Source organism: Xyrauchen texanus, chromosome 34 (assembly GCF_025860055.1).
Source record: "Xyrauchen texanus isolate HMW12.3.18 chromosome 34, RBS_HiC_50CHRs, whole genome shotgun sequence".
Taxonomy (NCBI): domain Eukaryota; kingdom Metazoa; phylum Chordata; class Actinopteri; order Cypriniformes; family Catostomidae; genus Xyrauchen; species Xyrauchen texanus.
The window spans coordinates 23,756,483-23,782,764 of NC_068309.1; the positions used below are offsets into that span (position 1 = coordinate 23,756,483).

Genomic DNA, 26,282 nt, shown 5'->3' on the forward strand with positions numbered 1-26,282 from the left:
GCAATGATGGCTGCACATCATTCTTTAGAGGTAAACATTGCTAACAAGAAACAATGATTGGAAGCACTTCTTCCCTTCTTTTATAGCAATCAGTCTGCTCTTGTAATCCAATCAGAAAGATAGAGTGATTTCACCTGACTAGTATTAGTTCATACTTTCCCAGGTGCTGCTGATCTGATTAGTGAAATTATGTTAGCTGGTCATTTTGCCAATGAAGCTTTTTGCAATTATTTAAAATGCATCTGATCATCCTGCACAATAATCTAGAGACAAAGTGAATCATCACCACAACAACTGAAGCAGAAAACTTTGCGAAACACAAAATGTATGTCACTGCCTATACTTTTGGCCACGGCTGTAGATTACAGACATACTTACGTTCATGGACGAGGGTCCTTTTGATGAATGTTTTTTATTTCATTAATTTTTTGATAGCAGCCTTGGCTAATTGTAGTAACAATTAGTCGACTGTATTATGCCATTTTGCCAGTCAACCCTATACATAACTCTAAACATAACCATACTAGGGGGTCAGAAAGTGGCACCACGCCTGAAACTGTAGTTCCCATGGTCATTTTTGTAAGAGTATCCATTTAAAGGGACAGTTCACCCAACAATTCTCTAATCATTTACTCACCCTCATGTAGGATTTTCTTCTTCTGCTGTAGATTTTTAGAAGAATATATCAGCTCTGTAGTTTCATACAATGCAAGCGAATGGTGACCAGACCTTATAAGCTCAAAAATTAACTTAAAGGCAGCATAAAAGTAATCCATAAGACTCCAGTGGTTTAATCCATGTCTTCAGAAGAGATCTGATCAGTGTGGGTGAGAAACAGATCAATATTTAAGTAATTTTTACAATAAGTCTCCACTGTCTCTTTCATATTCTTTTACATTTTGAAAGTGAAAGTGGAGATTTTTAGTAAAAACTGACTTAAATATGGATCTGTTCCTCACCTAAAGCGATCATATGGAGTCGTATGGATTCATTTTACTACCACTATCTGTGCTTTTTGGAGCATCAAAGTTCTGGTCACCATTCACTGGCATTGTATGGACCTGCAGAGCTGAAATATTCTTATATAATTATTTGTTTATGTTCAGCAGAAGGAAGAAAGTAATTCACATCTGGGATGGCATGAGGGTGTGTAAATGATTAGATAAGTTTCATTTTGAGGGGAATTATCCCTTTAACTCTCATTTAAAAGTCAACAGTAAACTCAAACTTGTGTACGCCTTAAACCCCAGCGTTTAGTAAATCAAGCGTTTGAAATAACTGGATGCAGCAGACCAGTGTGTCCTGAGTAGCATATCAACTATTGACTGTTAAACATGGCGAGTGCGCGTTAGGCACATTCTCGGGAAAGCCCTTCACCTCCACCTGATGGCAGCATCACGCAGCCCCTTTACGCGGGTGCGTGGGAGTTCCCCGCTTGGCCATGTCGGGGTGGTGCAACGCGTTGAAAGGATCTCCCGAGAAGAGCTCTCTATCTCTATCTCTCTACCGCCCCCACCCCATCAGCTCCATCCTCCCCCTCACGGCAATCAGAGTCTCAACAGCAGCGGCGTCCTCCACCCTCTCCAGGCAGCAGCAGCATCATCACCAGCGCCGGCGGTAAGACACGGAGGAGACGCATCCGAGTGATGCCACTTCACCGACCTCATCTCGCCACCGCGAAAACACGCCGAGATTAAAGCTCTTCATTTGCGAGGAGGGAGAAACACATTCGCCTGGAGACCTCCACTGCCCATGAAGATGTCTAACGACGACATGGTCTTGAACTCCACCGATCGGGTTGTAAAATGTATGTGTAGATTGTTTGTTTTTCTTGTCTTCTACCTGAAAAGCTTAAATGTGTGACCGATAGATGTTGTGGCATTATTTATTTACTAATTGTTGATGTTGCCTGCGCGAAGAGCTAATTAGTGGCACGTCGTATTGATTGCATTTTTATGTGTTCATAAACATAGAGCAATAACAGTTTTTTAGATTCTGTTCATTATGGAGCTCCAATCGTGTTTGGTCGTGTGATTTTTCTCTGGTATGGATTGATCTTAATTGAGTTCGCACGCAGGCAGAGGGCGATGCGTTAAATAAGGCAGATCCAGTGGTGATGCAGCAGGATTTAGGTGGCATCTCGCAGTCCTTACTGTATTCTTCAGAGACTGGTTTTCCGTTTACATTTACCTGTCAGGGATTGCTTTGCTTTCTCGAGGGAAGCCTCAAGCCCGAATGTAAATCATTTGAGCTGGAAACTGTCACGCCCCCGTTGCGTACGATTGATTTGCTTACATTAAGTGGTCACGTTACTCACATAGCCCACATTAATATTCACACTATTCAAAGGAACATACTTGCAGACCTTCCAGAGCTTGACTGTTTTCATCTAGAATGTAATTTAGTCTTTGAGGTCTTTTATGTAAACTAGACATAGCAATAACAGTACTACCTCTTTGAATTCATCCATTTTCGTTCTCAAAATTATATTATTTATACAAACAGGGTTACTGTTTTTAGTTATGTATCCTGTGTTTAATAGGAGCCATACAGTGGGTCATATATAATTATTACATTATTGTTATAGATTTATTCTTGTAGATTTGTATGTAGGATTGAACACTCTGGAGGTATTCAATGGTACAGCCTTCCTAAAATAGTGTGAACCCAGTCTGTTTCTTATTCATGATACAAATTAAAGGGGTAGTTCACCCAAAAATGAAAATTCTCTCATCATTTATTCACCCTCATGCCATCCCAGATGTGTATGATTTTTTCTTCTGCTGAACACAAACAAAGATTTTTAGAATATCTCAACTCTGTTGGTCCTTACAATGCAAGTGAATGGCGACCAGATCTTTGAAAGTCCAAAAAGCGCATAAAGGCATCCATACCTTCAGAAGTGTGGGTGTGAAGCAGATCATCATTCAAGTCTTTTATACTATAAATTCTCCTCCCTGCCCAGTAGGTGGTGATATGCACAAAGAATGCAAATTGCCAAAATCAAAATAAAAAGGAGAATGTGAAAGTGGAATTTTAAAGTAAAAAAGAACATATATATTGATCTGTTTCTCACCCACACCTATCAAATAGCTTCTGAAGGTATAGATTTACCCACCAAAGGTTTATGGGTTACTTTTATGCTGCCTTTTTGGGACTTTCCAAGTTCTGGCCATCATTTACTTGCATTGTAAGGACCAACAGAGCTGAGACAATCTTTTAAAAATCTTCTCATACACATCTGGGATGGCATGAGGGTGAGTAAATGGAACTATTCCTTTTAACACTGTAGTCTAACTGATCGCTTTGAATTGCAAATATACTATGGGCTTAACATTTGAAAGTTACAATTTCCAGAATCTCTTAATTTACATGTTAATGTGACCACATTTGCATTTGTATTTGTACTGTATTTTTTACACTGTTAGTTCAATAATTAGTAGCACTTAAAACATTTCTTGTATTAAAGGGATAGTTCTCCCAAAATTAACATTTAGTTACCCTTATGTTGTAAAACATGTATGACTTTCTTTCTTTAGTGGAACACAAAAGGAGATGTTAGGAAGAATGTTCAGTCTCAGTCACCATTCACTTTCAATGTATGGAAAAAAAAAGATCAGTGAAAGATAATGATGACATCTAATTTTGTGTTCAGCAGAAGAAAGAAAGTCATACAGGTTTGGAACAACATGAGGGTGACTAAATTATGAATTTTTGGCAAAACTATCCCTTTAAGGCCTTACTACATATTCACACATATCAGTTTGAAGCACCTCACATGTTGTTTAGTTCTGCCATGTTTACCTGGAATCATTTATATGATTCGGCTATCATTTTCATCAGAATCTTGTATTTGTCTAATTGTATCTGCATTTGAAGGGATCCGAATCTTATGATAAGGCCATCATAAATCAGACTTTAATGCAAGTCATCTGATCTCTGTAAAAGTTAAGGTCGTATTAGTCACACGTAATGAGTCATAGTAGCGACCCACCTACCCATGCACCGGAAACCTCATATTACACCGGCCAAACTCACAGAGTTGAGATCTAGATCTTTTAGATTGCTGTAGATCACCAACATGCTCTGAATCACCCCACCCGAGCTCACCCCTATGGTTAGCAGCCTGCCCCCGGTATAATTGAAGACTTTTATAATCAACAAAATGTAGCAATAAATAACCACATCTAATATCCCAGTGATGAGGTATGGTGAGCATTCATATTTAGCAGGGTGCAGCGCCTAACACAGTGAACAAACAAAGAATTTGTCTCTGCATAGAATCCCCAACGCAGCAAAGGATTTCATAAAATAGTGCATGGTGTGTCATTTACAGAGTCTCATTTACTAAGTGCTACTAGAGTTAGGCCTTTCATTCCTGCACTGACATAATGGATTTTATGGCGCTTTCCATTTAGTGGTATGCTGTTGATGCTGGTTTATCGCCTGGTCTCATGGGAGCTGTACTGTGCATTATTCTTTGTATGCTAAATCATTATATTGCACTCTCAGTGCTAACATTCTCAAGCTCATTTCTAGTTGATGAATCTGTCTTAATGTTCCTCCTTGTGCAGTATGAATGTGGGCATTATAACATTTGATAAATACAAACTCTGAGGCAAATTTACATTCTGGAAAACATCTCATACTCTGATAGTGCAGGACGATATAGATAAAAAGATTTTTCATCATTTTGATGACATTCAATACACTGTGTTTATTTGGTTGCTCTGAAATGGCTTAAAAGGGATTTTTTTTTTTCTCAATACATTTCATTCAACCACCCCTTGTTACCAAGCATGTTCCAAATGTTTAGGATCTGAAATATAGTAAAAATTAAATCTACCTAAGAAGTTATCTTGGCATGTTTTCCACACTGTTTTTACTAAATGAACACAAGGATGAATATTTAACCATTTTCATTTATGCATCAGTACAAAATATCTAGTAATAAACCATATGTAAAGGGATCAATGGAAAAGAGGAGGCGAGAACCGGCTTTTCAATATAAATAATAGTTTAATGATAAACTAAAAAGAAGACCTAAACACGGACATATCCGTAAACGATCTCTCTCTCCTGCACGATACTCTGCAGTCGACCTTTAAACCTCAGAGGCTTGATTAGCCTAATATGGGACCGGGTGTGTATGATCACAACCCGGCACCGCCCTCCGCCCTGCCACACCATAATAGTAACACTTTACAATAAGGTTCAATGTATTAACATTAGTTAACAACGTTAGTTAACATGAACTAACAATGATCAAGCATGTATGTTTATTTCAGAATTTAGTAATACATTTTGAAGACCAAAAGTTGTATTTGCATTAACTTTAGTTAATGCACTATGAACTAACACAAACTAACAATGAACAATTCTATTTTTACTAACTAACATTTAAAAAGATTAACAAAAGCTGTTAAAATAAATTGTTCATTGTTAGTTTATGATATTAATGCATTAACTCATTTTAAAGGGATAGTCCACCCAAAAATGAAATTCTCTTATAATTTACTCACCCTTGTGCCATCTAAGATGTGTATGACTTTCTTTCTTCTGCTGACAACAAAGATTTTGTTAAAGAATGACTCATTTCTGTAGGTCCATACAATGCAAGTGAATGGTGATCAGGCCTTTGAAGCTCCATAAATGAGATGGAGTGAGCTAAAAAGTAATCCATATGACTCCAGTGATTAAATCAATGTCTTCTGAAGCGATCCAGTTGGTTTTGGGTGAGAACAGACCAAAATGTAACTCCTTTTTCATTGTACAACTTGACATTGCAGTCTCTAGGTGCAATCATGAATTCAAGGTCGATTACACTTCCTAGTACTTGATGCATGCACAGAGTGCTAGATGGCAATATAGGAAGTGTAATTAAGCTTGAAATCATTATCCCCAAGGAGACTGCTGTCAACATGTACAGTGAAAAAGGAGTTACATTTTGGTCTGTTCTTACCCAAAACCAACTGGATCGCTTCTAAAGAGATTGATTAATTGATATCTGCTAATTAAAACTGCCATAATTCTAAAGGGATTCAGAGATCCCCATAGTGCCAGATAATTGACACAGCATCAAAGTGATGAAGTGAACTACTGGATCGCAAAACTTGTCTAATAAAATGCCAGTTAGGAACCTCAGGTTACCAAATAAAAAAATATAAAAAATCATTGCGGTATTACTGGCGACCTGTCCAGGGTGTCCCCCGCCTTTCGCCCAATGTTAGCTGGGATAGGCTCCAGCCCCCCGCGACCCCGTTCACAGGATAAGCGGTTGACGATGGATGGATGGATGGATTGCGGTATTCACGATGTAGCTTTATTTTACATCGCTAGGAAAATCATTGAATACATTGTGACTATTTACCTTATTCACAGCAGCGCCAGCTTCAATTTTTGACAGGAATGACAACAAGGCTGTGAGGGATTGACATACAGTCTCTTCAATGGATTTGACTGTGTTTTTCAAGTGTTTTATTCATTTCACTGAAAACTTTCCTTCCTTTGGACAAAAAACAACAGAAAACATGAGTTGTGGAAAATTAGATGTTATGTCAGAGCTTATACAGCTGTGTTCTGTGTATGCCATTAAAGAGACTGGACTGTACGCCTATCCCTTACGGCCTCGTTTTCATTCCCCTCAAAAATCAAATATGACACAACTGTAAATAAGATCTATTGAAATAAAATCCATGGAATCAGTTAGGTGTACCGTAATTTCCGGACTATTGAGCGCACCCGAATATAAGCCGCACCCACTGATTTTTAAATAAAATATTATTTTGAACATAAATAAGCCGCACCTGTCTATAAGCCGCAGGTGCCTACCGGTACATTGAAACAAATGAACTTTACTCAGGCTTTAACGAAACACGGCTTGTAACAAAAATAAATAGGCTTTAACGAAACACGGTGTGGCAACGGGGGTCAAGCGCCTGTCCGGGAGAGAAAAGCGGCAAGGGCGCTTACACCTCAGCTAAATTATGTGTAACACCGGTGTCTAATTTCAGTAAGCATGGGGAGAGCGGCATATAAAGGCAGCAGCCACAGAGCTGAGAGAGTGACACACGTCAGTCTAGTGTTGGCGCATAGAAGAATTGAGAAACTTTATAAAATTGATTGTAAACATTGCTGTGGCCATTAAAAGCCTTACCTGGAACGTCAAGTGCCCTGCTGAAAACTGTCAAACTGGTGCCCGTGTGACAGTTTTCCCAAGAAGGACACGTTAAGCAGGACACTTGAAATTAGACACCGGTGTTAGACATAATTTAGCGCAGGTGTAAGCGCCCTTACAGCTTTTCTCCCCCGGACGGGCACTTGACCACGCCCCCGCTGCCACACACAACTTGTAATAAAACATTTGCAGTAAATAGTAGCCTACCAAGAAAGTCATTGGTCACTATCTTCCTCGTCCTGTGCACTGAAACCACTGAAGTCATCTCCTTCAGTGTCGGAGTTGAATAGCCTCAGATTTAGTTGTATTTTTGCACTGAGTCAATTCCTCACGCTGCTGTTTCCAACGTCTTATCATCGACTCATTAAGATCAAGCTCCCGTGCAACAGCCAGATCAATCGCCTTCAACTTGAAAGCAGCATCATATGCGTTTCTCCATGTCTTTGCCATGGTGAGGGTGACAAAATTACTACCGTAATCAGAATGATGGGAAGTTTGAGCGCGCTCGATTTAATCTAAACAGTATACAAAAAAAGTTGTTTTGACCTTAACCCGTTCGGCAATTTCATTGGTCTAATGAAAGCTTCACGCCAAAAAACTGAGCTCGTCACAGAATGTTTTTTAATATATATATATATATATATATATATATATATATATATATATATATATATATAAAACATTTGAAAGCGGGAAAAATCCATATATTAGCCACGTCATTGTATAAGCCGCGAGGTTCAAAGCGTGGGAAAAAAGTTGCGGCTTATAGTCCGGAAATTACGGTAATTGTTTGTTGAAACCTTCAGCCAGCTGTTTAGGTTACAGAGACACTATTTAGTTATTTGAATGTTTTTTTAATTGTTATTATTATTATTCCCTTTTCTACCAATTTGGGATGCCCAATTCCCACTATTTAGTTGGTCCTCGTGGTGGCGTGGTTACTCACCTTAATCCGGGTGGCGGAAGACAAGTCTCAGTTGCCTCCGCTTCTGAGACCGTCAATCCACGCATCTTATCACGTGCATGACACCGCAGAGATTCCGCATGTGGAGGCTCAAGCTACTCTCCTCGATCCACGCACAACTTACCACATTCCCCATTAGAACCACTAATCGCGACCACGATGAGGTTACCCCATGTGACTCTACCCTGCCTAGCAACCGGGCCACACACACACACAAACACACCTTTGATCCTGCATATATAGGCAGCTAGGTTTTGGAACAGAGCACAGGACCCTTTATTTGAATGTTCTTGAAGAAAGACAAGGACTGAAACCTGTCAATCAGCCACCAGCTCTATATCCATAAAGTAGAGAGTAGGAAGGTCAAGTGTTGCTTCAGCCCAGTCCTTTGAATGCTTTTGGGAGACTAGCTATCAGTAGCCCACTAGCCCTCTCACTGTTCTGGGTTGCATACATGCCAGGCTTAGCACGGCCTACTTTAGTGAGTCCAATTCTAGGACATTAACTGTGTTAGTTCTGTTGGGGCTTGGAAAGCCACAAAGGGCTCTAGAGGTATTGTCAGGATATAAACGGGACATTCAGGAAGGTGAGTCACCTAGAGTTATATTTTGATTAGGACATAATGTGAAGATTAGTGTTGTAACATTACTGTTAACCTTACATTGTCATATTAACAAAACAAACTGTGGTATTTTTTATTACTTACACTACTGTACAAATATGACCAATGTGTGTGGATGACCCACTCAAGTTAAGCTATTCCAGTGGTTTCAGTAAAGACAAATCTTAATGCTACAGAAGACAGTGCAATTCAGGGCTCATTTTCTGTTCTAGCACAATACCCCTGAGCACAAAGCAAGGTCCATAAATAAATTATTTATTGGGTCTTGTATGGAAGAACTTGACTGACCTGAAAGCCCACTGAACACCTTTGGGATGAATTAGAACGCCAACTGCTAGCCAGGCCCAATTGGCCAACATCAGTGCTTGACTTTACAGATGCTCATGTCTGAAGATGAGTGCAAGCTGTTCTAGCAACAAAGAGAGGGTTTTGAGATTAAATGTTCAACAAGCACATGTGTGTGGTGTTCACGTGTCCGCACACTTTTAGCCATGCAGTATTTTAACAATTGTCATTCAGAAAGTTCTACACATCCTTTGCCTCTTGATTGTTCAGTGTATAACTGTCCGATTTAACAGATTTTAACACATATTTTATAAATCCATTATGCAGAATTCAATCCACTTATTTTCCTGTCAAAATGCATTTATCTGAGGAAAGAAAACAAAACAATATGTATTATTAATATTTTCCACTCAAAGCCTTCCACAGTATAAAGATAGGAATGCACAAAAATAGCACCAATTCATCTAAATATTTACTTTTTCAAAAGTCTAATTGGGAGGTTGACTTATTGAAAGAATTAGTCCCCATAGGTTGAGTATTATCATTTTTACATTAATTTCATATTTCTATATTCTCTGTATATCTCATATCTTTACATAAAAAATATTGATATTCTTTGCAATGGTCATTCAATCTGTTCCTCCACAATATTAATCTGCCTGTAGACTGTGACTATCGGCTTTCCTAAGCATAATTTGTAAACAAATGATAATAATAAGAATATATTATAATAGTAATATATCTCAAACATGCACCTTGAACTCTCCAGGAAGTCTTGTATGTGTCTGTTTTATGCCGTATTAACGGTAAATGCGATAATTTCGATTAAGAAAAATGTACAGGTTAAACGTTTTAAATGAATCACATGTGATTGACGCATTAATTCCGACATGCGTCATGGAAGAGGGTGGTTATGTCACGAACCCCGCTCCTCTGCCCCATCCCCGCTTCGTCGCACACACACTCACTCCCTCGACCTCACTCCCTTGCTCCGCCCCCACGCTCTTTTTGCTCGCTCGAGCCCTCACGCCCACTTTGCTCCTACTCGCTCACATGCTCGTAGGTTATCTCCCGTCCTCAAGTTTCTCACACGTCATCTGCACTCCTGCACATTAGTTTCACCTGCACTCGTCTCATCACCTGTTCATTGTTTACACCTGCACTCGTCACTATATATATCACTACCCTTTCGTCTCACGGGGGTTGGTTATTGTATTTAGATTCCCGTGTCTTTGCCCCCACGAGTCTCGTCTAGTTTTGACCCCCCTTTGATTCGTTACCCCTTAGCTTGCCAGCTCTCTTGTTCCCCTAGCTCCCCTGTTTAGGCCTTCCCGCTACTCTATTCTGATTACCCCGGCTTTGACCCTCGCTTCCCTCAACCATTCTCATTGGATTTGCCCCTTGTTTATACTTTGATTCCCCGGCTTTTGACCCTACGCTTCCCTCGACGATTCTCCCTCTGGATTTATCCTGTTATGTACTTTTGCCTGCTTTATTTTTATTAAAGCAGTTTTTCCTCCGACATTGTGACTGTCTCGTCTTGTGTGTGTGTGTGTGTGCGGGTTACAGGTTACTGCAGAGCTCATTTGCCTTGGTTTGTTTGCTGCAATTATCTGATTAGTGAATCTTTCTCTTTTAAGTTTCCATTAAAAATCAGTTCCCCTATGGAGAAAACAGACTGATCTCACTGTGAATTTGATGACAGTAGGTCTAAAGTTCCTCGGATAAATTTGGTTTGTGCACCAATTTTCGTACCACTGCCTCCAGTGGCTAAAGCGTGAAGTGTTTTTAAACATATGGGCACATGTGAGCTCTAGTTGCTGGGTGAAATGTCCACAGAGGGGCGCCAAAAGCGGGTTGTTTTTAGTTGTAAATAACTTAGGCTACTACAGGGAAAAGGAATGTATATTTTATTAACTCTACCCCCAAACCCCAAACTTAAAACTAACCATCAGTGGAGAAAACATTTTATCTAAGAGGTAAAATGGAACCTCAGAATCATGCTCATCATTGATTATGCAAACGTGATTAAATTCCTTGTTTCAACACTGGACAAAAAATCTGGGTCCCTGAGGCTGCTGACACAACATGCCATCAGTCGTGCCACAGGAGAATGTAAACGCACTGGAACTGATGTGAAAATGTCCAATGGGAGATGGTGCTTGTCAGTAATTTGGCAGAATGGGGTCAATGTCGAGGGACCGGAACAATCGGTAGCAACATGTCGACTTCCCATGTGATCATAAACAGGATTTTTACTTCTGGATCCAGACTATTGTGTTCTATAGCAAGATGCTAGGCCAGGCTGAGTTCCTTTGTTTACCTTTAACAAAACTGATTGTATTATTTGAATGAAAGCAAATGATCCAGAATACACCCTAACTAGAGTGAAAGTCCTCTCTGGCTCCAAACAGATGCTCTGTCATTTTAGCTTCGGTTTCGGTGGTTGATTCAAATATCTCAGTCTAAGCCTTCTCTTAACATGCAGTTGCAATTACCCATATTCAACATATACATTTTAAATGATTAATAATCTTCTGTTTTCCCTTTGAATTAATGAGATCCCTCTGCCTATTCTTTGAATGATCAATGCGCTTAACTGTGAGCATAATCTGGTAACTAGAAGACAAAGTCCATAGAAGTCCAGTCATACGAAGCCGTTACATTGGAGTAAATGGTAAGGTAGATTAATTAATAACACAATTTATAGGGAGTGAGCTGGATTCTCAGGATCTGCTTGCCTGATATGTACATATGCAGGCTTTATATAGTAGTGTGGGTGAATTATTTAAGCAGTGGTTTGCAGCAGTGTTTCAGTTCACATGGATCTCTTACATAACAACACTTCCCTGAGGTCTACTGATGAGATGGAGAAGAGGAGGGAGATGAGGGAGTGGAGAAGAAAGGATGAAAGAGAGGATGAAGACCATCTTAGAGACAGAACGATGAAAATGGTTAGGTGTTGGCGTGTAACGGGGGGTTGAGAGAGCAAAGGCTGGAGCCGTGTAATAAATAAAGACGTTTCCATAGTGAAAGGTGGACAAAGGATCTGGAGGATGGCAAAAAATTATATGAAGAATGTGGAGAGAAAGTGACAGATGAAGGCCAAAGAGGACAGGCAGGGCAAGAAGGGAAGGCATGATAGTGAGGGGGAGAGAAATAAGAATATAGGAAGAAAAAAGAAAGAGGCACGCATGAGAAGAATGCTTGTACATTGCACACATACATGACAGGTCCTGGAGCTGTCTCAGTGACAACATGTTACAAAGCAGTCTTGCATGAACACATGTGGCCTTTAAGTGGAGTCGGAAGTAAAGGTCTGCATGAGCCTAAAAATGAAAGAGACTGTGACTGGTCCAGACCCGAATGGTACATCAGAATCTTTCTTATTTTCTTCTCCAAGAAAGTATTGTTACAATAGGCTGTATTTTATGTAAGCATCGTAGGCAACATTTGTAAAATACACCGTTTTAGTAATGCGCGGCTGCCCCTCAGCACACATAAGCAGAAAAAAACATTGACTTACCGTTTACCAAGCATTGAAACTTTGCTTGGTGCAGAACATTGGGAGCAACTTGGAGTTCAGTGTCTTGTCCAAGGACACTTCGCCATGTGGAGTCGTGTGGGCCAGGAATCGAACCACCAACCCTGCGATTGGCAGCCGACCCGCTCTACCACCTGAGCCACAGCCACCACAAAAAGGAATATTTTACCCAAAAATACAAATTCTCTCATGATTTACTCACCTTTAAGCCATCCCAGATGTGTATATCTTTCCTTCTTCATCAGAACCGAAATTAAGATTTTTATAAGCAAATTTCAGCTCTGCTTGTCCACACAATGAAAGCGAATGGGTGCCATGACGTTGCTGGCTGTTTGATGGCCCAAAATTCATATTTAGGCAGCAAACAATTTATCAATGAATGTCTTCTGAAGCAAATCAATAGGTTTATGTTAGAAACAAATTGATAATTAAAACATTTTTAATTTTAAATCGTTGCTTCCCCTCACCGCTTTATTGCTGTTTGAAATTATCTAACTCACGAATGACATTCGTTCCTACGTTGTAAACAAAGCACGTGCTTCCGACTTCTCGTGTGAACGCGCCATAGTATTTACGTCTCGCAACAGCTCCATGATGGCTCGACTGGTAGCAGGAAGCGTAATATAATAATAAAGTTTTAATTATAGATTAGTTTCTTAGACAATCCTATCGATTTTCTTCAAAAGACATTAATTGATCGACGGGAGTCGTGTGGATTATATTTATGCTGCCTAAATATTACTTTTGGTCCATCAAACAGCCAACAGCATCATGGCACCCATTTGCTTTCATTGTATGGATAAACAAAGCTGAAATGTGCTTATAAAAATCTTTATTTTGGTTCTGCTAAAGAAGGAAAGACATACATATCTGGGATGGCATAAAGGAGAGAAAATCATGAGAGAATTATAATTTTTGGGTGAACTAATCCTTTAATTACAAACCCGATCCGAACCCAAAGTCATACTTGAAAAACTGACCTGTACTCTGCGGTTTCTCGGGTCTCATGGGACCCGGGTTGGATTCCAGACCTCTTGTCAGAAGTAAGATAATTATGAGTTACATGTACTGTACATAAATAACAAAGCTTCATTAATTCATATTTACATTTACATTGATTTAGTGTAACTTCAATAAAAAGTGTCAAACCCAATCCCTTTTTTTTTTTTTTTTTAAATCTCTAACATTCTTCTACTATATATTCCTCCACCACACTTCCCACTTTTAAATCTACACCCTTTAATTTCTCTATTATCCTAAAGCACACCTCCATGCCTGCTCTGGCCCAGCCCCTGCCCCCCATTCTCATACCAGTCAGCAGGGCAGCCACACCGACTCCATCTTTTATATCTCTCCCTTCTCCAGCATATTGGCTTTTCATGCATGGGTTGTGCTCAGGCCTGCAAGCTGCCACACTGTAAAAGCCTGCGAACATGTGGGGGCTGAGCACACTCCAAATCTGTGCATGTTTCAGGGAACACCGACACAAAAGGTGGTCATGTTTTGAGTTGAGCCAGATAAAGCAGAGTGCTCCCAATTCTGTTTGTCACATCTATTTAGTCATGTGTGTTTATTTTTTGTAAAACAAGTAGCGCCAGAGATCGTACACAACGGCGTGAGATATGGAGGTCGATAGTTTGCAGTGCTAGTCAAAATATTTCAAGCGATTTCTAGCCGTATCTTCCTGCCGTGGAGTTGATCCAGCTAGAGTTAATGTGGTAGACACTGTGTAGGCCATTATGTAATCCAGTTTCTTCAGTTATTAATAATGTCCTGTCCACATGAGTTGGGTAGTAACGTGCTACATTTACTCTATTACGTTTACTTGAGTAATGTTTTGAAAGAAATTACTTTTAGAGTAGGTTTAAAAGTGGGTACATTTTACTCTCACTCAAGTACATTTCTAATTAAATGTTTTTACTTTTAATTCTTTATAATGGGTGGCATACCTGTCGTTACATTACTGGGTTAATTGTAATTAATGTGTCCTTTATTGAGAGATTACTGAATAGGACTTTTACGAGAGCGGAAGTTCACACAGCTGCGCACGCTGAGCCGATGTCACAGACTATCACTCAATCACTGCAGCAGCATCAAACTCTTCAAAGTTAAACACTTTCTTCGCTCCTCACAGTAATAAAACAATAATAGTTTTGTCATGCAATGCCTTCATTTAACACCAAGACAAGCTGATATTTCAAGATTAAAATCACAGCTCCAATTTAAGGCAGCACGCTGAGGTAAATTTTGGCTCTAATCCTAACGCGGGTTTTCTGTGTAATGAGATGGACATTTTCAGGGTGATTCTGTAACTGGGCTCTTATGACATCAGTTTTTAAGGATGCCTTTCTAAATCAGTGCAGCAATATATCAGTGAACTTTGTCCCGCGTCTCGCATGTCATGAGCAGTATTTACGCATTTACCCCACGCCCTCGCAGGGGTACTGGAAACTACTGCAGCTGCTTCAGGTGGATTAACTGTATAAATCCATGTAAACATCCAAGTTAAGTGTAAATCACTGCCATTCGCATGAACGACAACTGGAGCGCGAACAGACAGCATTTCTGCGCGTGCACAGCGAGGTGCGCGTGTGTGAGATGTGCGGGTGCGAGGCGATCGTATGGCGAAGAGAGTGGCTGTGTCCGCAATTGTTCACTCATTCACTATTTCCTATATAGTGAATGGCAGTTAGTACATTATATCTCAGCAGTAAGTGAATTAAATGAGGGAATTCAGACGAGAGTGTCGGAGCTCTGGGACTGTCGCAGAAAAAACGACGCATACGAACTTTTAAAATACTTGGGCCTTGTTATTCTTATTAAATAATAAATTAATACAATAATAATAAATTAATACATACTGTGTTTTAATATAAAGAGTAAACACATTTGATCAAATAAAGAGTACATTTTAAAATGTATCTGTATGTTTTGTCTCTATATGTTATTATGATATTTTAATCAAGTAATGATTTGTCAAAAAGTAATTTACTGCATTCAGCATGAAATAAATCATTGCAGGAGTGAAGGAAGCAGTAAACTCCCAACTCGTACGGGAAATTAACCATTGTCGAGTGTACATCAAATGTACACTTGAAATTAGAGTGCATTGTGGGTAAGAATGAGTGAACAAACGTAGGGAATGATTGGCTCTCTCAGAATTCAGACACTCCTACAAAATGGAAGACACCCGAAATAGTGCACTATATAGTGGATAGGGGCGGTTTCAGACACAGAGTGTTCCACGGGGGTTAGTGTCCTAAGCAATAGGCTGCATATATGCATTTAGAGAGAGGTGGTACTGCTGTACAGAACTAATGATCTAAACACTTACGACACTGAAAACTGTAATTACACTGAAATAAGAATCCACGCATGACTTTAAAAGCTAGGAAATAGTGAAAGAAGGCATTATATTTCAGCATTATATATAATGTCCTTGTGGGACATTTTCAAGTTTTCACTATAATAATTACTAGAAATGTTTCCAAACCTCTCTTCTTATCGACAAATTCATCCAGATCTGACAAGAGCCCTTAAAGGGATAGTTCACCCAAAAATTACAATTCTCATTATTTACTCACCCTCATGCAACCCCAAATGTGTATGACTTTCTTTCTTCTACTGAACTTAATTGAAGATTTTTAGGAGAATTTCTCAGCTCTGTAGGTCCATACAATGCAGGTGAATGAGTGGCAACATTTTAAAGCTAAACAAAATCACAAAGGTCATCATAAAAGTAATCCATAATACTCTAGTGTTTAAATCAATATCTTCAGAAACGATGTGATAGGTGTAGATGAGAAACAGAGAAACAGATCACTTTCACATTCTTCTTGTGTTTTTGGTGATTCACATTCTTCTCTGCTTATCGCCACTGCTGTCTAGCAAAAAATGAGAAATATTGATCTTTTTCTCACACACCTATCATATCACTTCTGAAGACATGGATTTAACCAATGGAGTCTTATGGATTATTTCTATGCAGCTTTTATGTGCTTTTTGGAGCATCCAAATTTTGGCAAAACGGAGCAAAAATATTCTTTTAAAAATCTTAATTTGTGTTCTTCAGAAGAAAGGAAGTTATAAACATCTGGGGTGGCATGAGGGTGAGTAAATGATGAGAGAATTTTCTATGCCAAAATGTTATCTTCTGTCATATTTTCTCTAACCTCATGTTGTTCCAAACCAGTGTGATGCTTTATGTGGAACACATAGGCAAACATTCTGTCTAACATTTCCTTATTGTGTTGCGTGGAAGAAAGAAAGTCATATGGGTTTGGAACAACATGATGGTGAATGATGACATTAATAATAATAAATCTGTAGTACATGTTCAATGTGTAATATGTAATGGAATATAGGGGAGTTAACCGCTATTATGTCATTTGTGAAAGTAATGAGTTACTCACTACTTGAGTACTCCTTTAATTGGATACTTTCTTACTCTTACTCAAGTAATTATTTATGTTAGTAATTTTACTTCTACTTGAGTAATTATGTTTTTAACTAATTGTACATTTACTTGAGCACAGTTTTTGGCTACTCTACCCACCTCTGTTCACATGTCCACCTCTCTGTGTTCTTTTAACCATACTTAAAAGTCCATAGTTCCATGCCACTTCTGAAATACCTAAAATTGTACATTGATAAAAGATCTGCTGTGCGATGTTAGCGGCTTGTTGTATGCTGACAACTGACATGTTTTTAGACTGCTATACACAGTTTATTTGGACCAAAATATGGACAGTGGGTAACAGTGAAAATAAATAATTTGACCAGTGTCATTATAAATCTTACTGAATAGTCATATGCTCTGTTCCAAAACATAGCTGCCTATATAGGCATTATTTTAAGGGATCATGATTATAGTTGATCTAAAACTGACACTTGACATTCCTACTCTCTGCTTTATGGATATAGAGCTGGTCACTGATTGACAGGTTTCAGTCTTTCTTCAAGAACATTCAATTAAGGGGGCCTTTGTAGCTCAGCGATTATTGACGCTGTCTACCACCCCTGGAGTCACGAGTTCGAATCCTGGGCTGGAGCTGAGTAACTCCAGCCAGGTCTCTTAAGCAACCAAATTGACCTATACCGATAAGATGCGCGGATTGGCAGTCTCAGAAGTGGAGACTGAGACTTGTCCTCCGCCACCCGGATTGAGGTGTGTAACCGCGCCACCACGAGGACCTACAAAGAAGTGGGAATTGGCCATTCCAAATTGGGAGAAAAGGGGATAAAGAAAAAAAGGATCATAGGTGCACAGATGCAAAGGATGTTACGAAAGGTAGACAACAAAATAATGCTGCATTGTACAGTGATTATCCAGTGTCTTAGCATAATTATGCTACTATCTTCTAAGAAATCCTCTTTTATACCTTCTAAGGCACCTCAGTAAAAGAAATCCATCCAATATGGCAAAAAGGGCAAAACAAATGTCAGAGTTCTAGTTCTTATTAAGATTAATAATAATTATATTTATTTATGCTATTTTTATGCTTCTTAGAGTATCCCAAAATTAGATTAGCAACATGCTAATACTAATCCTTGCCTATTGAAATTGATTGGGTGTCAAGTCTCCTTTGCTCTTCATGAGATGGGGAGCTATTTGTATACTCCCGTTGTAGTGTACTACAAACTGGACACTTATGAGGTTTCATTTCAGTTAGGATACGTCCTATGTGGGCAGTAGACTGCAAGACAACTCATTCGATTTGGGAACAGGGCCAGGGCTGGACTGGTAATGTGGCATACCGTGCATTTTCCCATTGGGCCGATGCACTTTGGGGCTGATCAGGGGCAGACTGGCCATCTGGAGAAACTAGCGGGCTGGTGGGTTAGCCGCGAAGCATGCCGAAGGGGCCGCGATAAGCTAAAATGAGCCGCCCTGTTATGTAGAATGGACCACAAAACGGTGCCACAATATGCAGAAAAGGACACCCCCCCCCCCCAACAAATTTTTGGGCCAGTTGCCGTGTAAAATCCAGGACGATTTCTCTTCCCTGTCCATTATTTGATTATTTTAAAGCAGCTTTACAGATGATCATGCTTTAACTGAAAATGAAACTGTAATATCTATAAAGTCTTAAGAGTCATCATTTTATAATTTTATTAAATATGATTTTAAATTGTGAATAAAAATAAATGATTAAATAATAATTGTATTTAGAACCCCAGTGAGCATGCCGAAGGCGAGTGTGGCAAGGAACACAAAACTCCATAAGATTTTGGTTAATGGAGAAAAATAACCTTTGGGAGAAACTGGGCTCACTGTGGGGGCTAACATCTAGCTAACATCATGAATATAATGCCAATATTAGTTATTTGTGAGTAAGTCATGGTTTAAAATTAGTAAACTAAGTAAGTGTTAAGGGCCAGTGTTTAAACAAAGATTTTGTGTGAACTGTAAGATTAATGTTTAATGTCTTTGAAGTCCATCTTGGATTAACTGCAGAAGTTCACATAGATGCATTGTACTTTTTTGTTGGCAATTAATTGATAGTCTATGTATTCCATTTCAAGAGTGTAGTCCATCAATAGACAAAGGTAATGCATGCAGAGATCAATTTGGTAGATTGCAGTTCAACCGGCAGGTCATTTCGGTGAGGCTCGGTGGGGTTCATCCTAAATCCAAGGTTCAGGCAGCGGCATATGAAGTATCCGATGTCTTACAGTTGGAGTTGGCATCAGTATGAATCCCGAGGTTGAGACAGAGAAAAAAATTGAATAATATCAGCATAGATGCCATTAAATGTATTGCAGTTAAAGGTTATGATACTGGTTCCGGCAGACCGATCTAAAGCCGCCTAATTGTGCGTTGATGGATAAATTAGGTGAATGCCTGGCTAAATAGATGATTCTTTAATCTAGAATTAAACCAAGTGTGTGTGTCTGCATCCCGAACAGTGTTAGGGAGACTATTCCATAGTTTTGGAGCCAAATAGGAAAAGGATCTACCTGTATTTGTGGATTTTGATATTCTAGGAACTACTAACAGGCCAGAATTTTGTGATGGTAAAGAACGTGATGGAATATAACGTGGTAGAAGGTCACTTAAGTACTGTGGAGCTAGACAATTCAAAGCTTTGTATGTAGTTAACAGAATTTAAAAATGAATACATAATTTAACAGGTACCCAATGTAATGATGATAAAATGGGGCTAATATGATCATATTTCTTGGTTCTAGTCAGCACTCTGAGAGCTGCATTTTAAACCAATTGAAGTTTATTTATTGAACTTGCAGTACATCCTTTCGATAATGCATTACAAAAATAACAGTAGAAACTTATTCCACGATTCCTGATCATATCTCCTAGGGAAGCATATATAAGGAGAAAAGCAATGGCCCTACAACTGATTCCTGTGGCACTCCATACTTAACTTTTGTTTGATCATGACAATTACTCGTGTACAAATGCAAGTGGTAGCGGTCTGCAAAACAGGACCTAAACCATGCGAATGCAAGCTCACTAATGCCAAAATTATTCTCCATCCTATTCAAGAGAATGTCATGATCTATGGTGTCGAAGGCAGCACGAAGCACTAGAAGAGAAATGCAGTCATGATCAAATGATAAGAGCAAGTCATTTGTAACTCTGATAAGTACTGCCTGTGATGGGTACTAAGTCCTGATTGAAATTGTTCATATATTCCATTTCTCTGTAAAATTTAATATAGTTGGGAGGACACTAAATTTTCTAGTATCTTCGTCATAAATGGAAAATTTGAAATCGGTCTATAATTAGCCAGTCCTCCAGGATCAAGCTGTGGCCTCTTAAAAAGCTATTTGATAACTACATTTCTTGGGAAATGTCCTAAGGATAGTGAGAAGTTAATAATATTATGAAGAGGTTCTGAAATTACAGGGAAAACCTATTTTAAGAGCTTAGTTGGTATTGGATCTAACTTAAATGCTGTGGCTTTTGATTTTCTTTTTACAAGTTTTGTTAGCTCTTCATGACCAATTACAGCGAAGGATTGAAGCTGCTCATGAGGAAAATTATTGACACTGTTTTCTGAGGTACTGTGATAGTTGACTGCATAAATCCAAATTTATTTTTGATGATTTCTGTTATTTAATAAAGAAATTCATGAAGTTATTACTATTGTGCTACGACTGAATATCTGGTTCAGTCAATGCTTTATTCCTAACCAATTTAGCCACAGTACTGAATAAACACCTAGAACTGTTGTGGTTACTTTCTATGAGTTTACTAAAATATGCCGACCTGGAATCTTTTAGTACCTGTCTGTAGCTACAGACACTATTCTTCAATTCACCGCAATATACCCTTTTAATAAATATTATTTTTTTAATATTAAATAATATATAATTATTAATATATAAAATAATTTTGTATTCTTCCAGTTGCACTCAATTTTCCGAGCCGCTCTTTTTAGGGCATGAGTGTGATCATTGTACCATGGTGCTGGGCTTTTTTTTCTTTAATTTTCTTTAATCGAAGGGGGCGACACTATCAAGAGTGCTAGAGAAGACTCTATTTATATTTTCTGTTATTGCATCAAGTTCTTCTAGACATTTTGGCTTACTGAGTATGTGAGTCAATTCTGGAAGATTATTAGTGAAGCTATCTTTAGTGGTCGATAGAATTGTTGTACCTAAACGATCTACGATGTAGATTGAGTGACATTAGCTGATCACAGCAAACAAGAGATGAGGTAACTCAAGATGTATTCACTCTGCGGTAGAATTACTATAGTATCAACATCAACACCATATGTCTGAATTAAATATAGAGTATGATTTTGGTGATGAGTTGGTCCTGTCACATTTTGTCTGACTCCAAGAGAGTTTAGAATATCGATAAATGCTAATCCTAATGTGTCTTTTTTTATTATCTATGTGAATGTTGAAGTCGCCAACAATTAAAGCGCTATCTACAGTAACTACAAAAACGTATAAATAATTAGCAGATTCACCAAGGAAATCAGAATACGGCCCGGGTGATCTATAAAATGTAGCAAGGGCAAAAGACAACAGATCGACAGAGCATTTTACAGTATCTGACATGCTTTTTGCAAGTTCACACACCTCTTTAACATTATATTTAATGATATCCGACTGGCGAAGCCAGACATCATTAGTGCCGACATGAATAACAGTTTTAGAAAATAAAACGTTTAGAATTAACCAGCACTTGTAAATATGATATGATGTCAGACGCTTGGAAACACTAACAGGAATGGAGAGTGGTGTCACTTTGCTGAGCGAGTATGCCATCAAGACGTCACCCAAATACCCTGCTGTGGGGGCTCTACAGCTGGAACCAAAGTGTATGTGTTGCTCGATGTACTACCCGCATCCGAAACAGTATCTACCGGATTTTCTTTCTCACTGACCTCCACTAGCGTTCAGATGTGTGTCTCTAACTCATTAACCTTCTCTGTCTACTGAGCTGCAAAATGATGCTCTTGAAATGTTTACCTTTCAATCTGCTACATTACTTACTGCATTGACAAACTAGCTGGCCGATAGCAAACAGATTGTGTTAACATGATGAGGACATTGACAGACATGTACAGTGTCATGCTGACAGGTGTGTCTTTGACCTCCGTTGCAGTTGTGCATTTTCTGCCACACACAGGTTGAGTTATTCAGCATGATTGGGAGGTTGTGTTTGTCACTCGCTTCACAACTCGCTTTTGGCACCCCTCACTGGACATTGGAAAATGGAAAATCCTGTAAAATGGAGGTCACAAGTGCCCATATGCCTAACAACACTTAGCGCTTTGGCCACTGGCAGCAGTGTTTCAAATTTCAGTAAGAACAGACACCCGGTCTCTCTCTTGAGAGCCTTTAACATCTCTGATCTATGAGAAAAGGCCAATTAGAAATTGGCAGACAGAATTTGCATGTCCCGCCCCCGGACATACGGGAATAAAGGGAGGGAAATGCGTCTGTTTCATTCAGGATTTTTCTGAGGAGCCGACAACGAGGTTCGGCCGCAACAGTGGCTCGGTTCAGCGATGTGGCAGGGAGGACACAATGTCTTGTTCCCTCCATCAGGTAACAGAGGTTACATCCATAACCTAGACGTTCCCCGTCTGTCGCTCACTTCGACGTTGTGTCGAAGAAGCGACACTAGGGGTCAAATTTAAATCACGCCATGAACCGTGTATGTGCACCGCTGACACAGGTCAGCACGTACCCTTCCCCAACGCCCCATAAAATCGTCAAAACCTTCTGGTTCTTTACTCCTGTAAAAATGGAGGTCACAAGTGCCCATATGCCTAACAACACTTAGCGCTTTGGCCACTGGCAGCAGTGTTTCAAATTTCAGTAAGAACAGACACCCGGTCTCTCTCTTGAGAGCCTTTAACATCTCTGATCTATGAGAAAAGGCCAATTAGAAATTGGCAGACAGAATTTGCATGTCCCGCCCCCGGACATACGGGAATAAAGGGAGGGAAATGCGTCTGTTTCATTCAGGATTTTTCTGAGGAGCCGACAACGAGGTTCGGCCGCAACAGTGGCTCGGTTCAGCGATGTGGCAGGGAGGACACAATGTCTTGTTCCCTCCATCAGGTAACAGAGGTTACATCCATAACCTAGACGTTCCCCGTCTGTCGCTCACTTCGACGTTGTGTCGAAGAAGCGACACTAGGGGTCAAATTTAAATCACGCCATGAACCGTGTATGTGCACCGCTGACACAGGTCAGCACGTACCCTTCCCCAACGCCCCATAAAATCGTCAAAACCTTCTGGTTCTTTACACTCCGATAGGGGGAACAAGGCGACGTGCCAAGCATGGAAGCAAGCTGCGACAGCCACGCCTTTCCTCTCTCTATGTTTCTAGTATAGAGTAAAATTGGCTGGGACCATCTTAACGCTATCACACGCATTGGGGAAGGAGTTCTTTCTCAGTTTTCCTATTCTTTCGGGGGGAAAGACCCTGTGGAGACCACACCTGCCAGACTGGGGGAGGTAAAGAGTGGTGAAATACATCACATGGGCTTTTAGGTCACATGTGGAGAATGGAGCGGTGGTAGATCCTACCTCATTTGGAGGGAGGAGTTGCTACAAACACGGCGACCAGGGGTCTATGTGCCTTGAACCTTGGGTAGCCCGGTGTCTGCTGGACCGAACGCCAGGCAGGTCTTTTGCTCTTTGCAATTTGCGAACAAGCGCCACTTCAGGGCGTAATGTTGCCTGATAGAGGGAGCTCTGGCTTGGTTGATAGTGTCTACGACAGCAGGTGGTAGATCAGTTAGATCTTCCGCATCCCATCCAGGGGCCAGACGTGGAGGTTCCAGAGGTCTGGGTGCGGATGCCAGAGCGTGCCCCGTCCCTGAGAAAGAAGGTCCTTCCTTAGGGGGATTTGCAAGGGAGGGGCTATCGCGGGGAGCACGAGATCCGAGAACCAAGTCCGAGTGGGCCAATAGGGAGCCACCAGAATGACTTGTTCCCCATCCTCGCTGACCTTGCACAGCACCTGTGCAAGCAGGCTCACTGGGGTAAATGCGTACTTGCGCAACCCGCGGGCCAGCTGAGTGCCAGCGTATCTGCCCCGAGGGGAGCTTCTGTTCGGGTGTACCAGAGCGAGCAGTGGGATGTCTCTCGGGAGGCGAACAGGTCTACCTGGGCCTTGTCAAACCGTTCCCAAATCAGCTGGACTGACTGGGGTGAAGCCTCCACTCTCTACTGGGCAAGCGTTGTCGTGATAGCACGTCTGCTACCGCATTGAGGTTGCCCGGGATGTGAGTGACACGCAGCGACTTGAGTTGCTGCTGGCTCCAAAGGAAGAGACGACGGGCGAGTTGTGACGGGAGCGTACGCCGGATTGGGGATTTATGTACGCAACCTGGTGGTGCTGTCTGACCGGATCAAGATGTGTTTGTCCTGAATTAGCAGGAAAAACCTCCACAGGGCAAAAAGTACAGCCAACAACTCTAGGCAGTTTATGTGCCAGCGCAGCGGGGCCCCTTTCCGGCTGCGTGCCCGTTGCACACGGCGTGGCGGGGTGATGAACACACGGTGCGTGCCACAGCGCCATGCTCATCTCGGGACTTGAGAGCAAGTGCTGAAAAGGTCTCATATGCATCAACCCCAGTGGCGCGACCACCGTGGAGGATACCATATGCCCCAATGTTTTATGAAATGTTTTAAGGGGACAAGGCCGTGCTCGGCCTGAACGCGTGAGGCATTTCAACACTGACTGTGTGCGCTCGTTGGTGAGGCGTGCTAACATTGAGACTGAGTCTAACTACATGCCAAGAAAAGAGATGCTCTGAACCGGGGTGAGCTTGCTCTTTTCCCAGTTGACCTGAAGCCCTAAACGGCTAAGGTGCCTGAGCACCTGGTTCCTGTGGGCGCATAGTAACTCTCGGGAGTGGGCCAGGATGAGCTAGTCGTTGAGGTAGTTGAGAATGCGGACGCCTGCTTCCCGAAGCCGGGTAAGGTCTGCATCTGCGACCTTCGTGAAGACGCGAGGGGACAGGGACATTCCGAAGGTGATGGGGCATGCTGGACCGAAGGCGGCAGCCCAGTCGAGTCATCCGCGTCAGACGCTGGACCAATCTCCGATGCAGTGGCGAGCTCATCCGGCTCGGGGGGCTCAAGAGGATAGACGCTATTGCCTCGAGCACGTACGGAAGTCAACGAGCGTGTCGGGGGGGCGGGTGGTTCGTGGCTGCCAACCCCAAATCGCCTCCATCGCCAGCCGGGTCGACCTCAATCCCGTGGGAAGAAGGGGAGACCACAATAGAATATCCAGAGAGGAATGTGCAGTTACATAGTCTGAAATACAAAGATGTCCCCACTAATGAAATTGGAGTTCATTTGACATTGTGAGAAAGTAAAAAACCACACTGAGCTATCTGTGAGAAGAGACTAGGCTATATTTTTGGACTTGAAATTCAATATATTGACTTTTGATTATGTCAAAAAAAAATAAAGGCACATTTTTAGATACAGCATTATTTGTACTTCAGAGCTTTTTGTTGGATAGGAAAAACTACCCTCATTTGGTTTTTGACCATTGAAAATGGGTAAAATTTAAAAGAATGTGGATATTCAGATGGATATAGAGCTTTTAAAATTAAGATACAAATAGGATAGTTTGTTCTAAACCAGAATCTAATTATTTTCAGATATATTCTGAAGTTATAGGCACTCCAACTTTAAAAAAACAACACAATAAAGTGTTTTTTCATATATTTGAACACCATTGGAATATAATGCAACAAGACATGCTAAAGTAAACTTATTTCAGTAATATAACTACCTATCTCTGTGTAATTCTAAGGATATATTTTTTAACTGCATTTTTTATCCAAAATCATTGGCAAACATTTGCGTTTTGAGCCCCCTCTACAAAACAATGTAGTACTCAGTAAATATTGACCCATGGCATTTAATATTTGGCTTTAATCATCATTATCTTTTTTCAGAAAAAGTATTAACAAGATATTAAATTGGGGCAGTTAGATTTTGTTGATTTGATATGGAATTACACTATAACTCCTAGTGAACTGCCTAGACAGTATTTAAAGATGCAAATCTGTTCCAAAAGGTAGGCAGCAAAATTATATATAAGATATGTAAATATACTTTTTATGTCAAAGGCAATCTCATAATGCTCTGTGAAAAAATCCATCCAAGATAACAGATGCAGTCGAAAGATATGTCAACTCTAAATATACTGAATATTTAATTCAATACTGA

General features: G+C 40.4%; 1 protein-coding gene across 1 annotated transcript in view; it reads left to right on the forward strand.

Moving 5' to 3' along the window:
- The first annotated feature begins 1,534 nt into the window (after window positions 1-1,534).
- Window positions 1,535-26,282, forward strand: part of ppp3ca (protein phosphatase 3, catalytic subunit, alpha isozyme) — an 81,806-nt gene continuing 57,058 nt past the window's right edge. Inside the window, exon 1 of the mRNA XM_052104208.1 lies at window positions 1,535-1,807. Within this exon, the coding sequence (XP_051960168.1) occupies window positions 1,753-1,807 (55 nt within the window). The 5' untranslated portion in view covers window positions 1,535-1,752. The remainder of the gene's footprint in view (window positions 1,808-26,282) is intronic.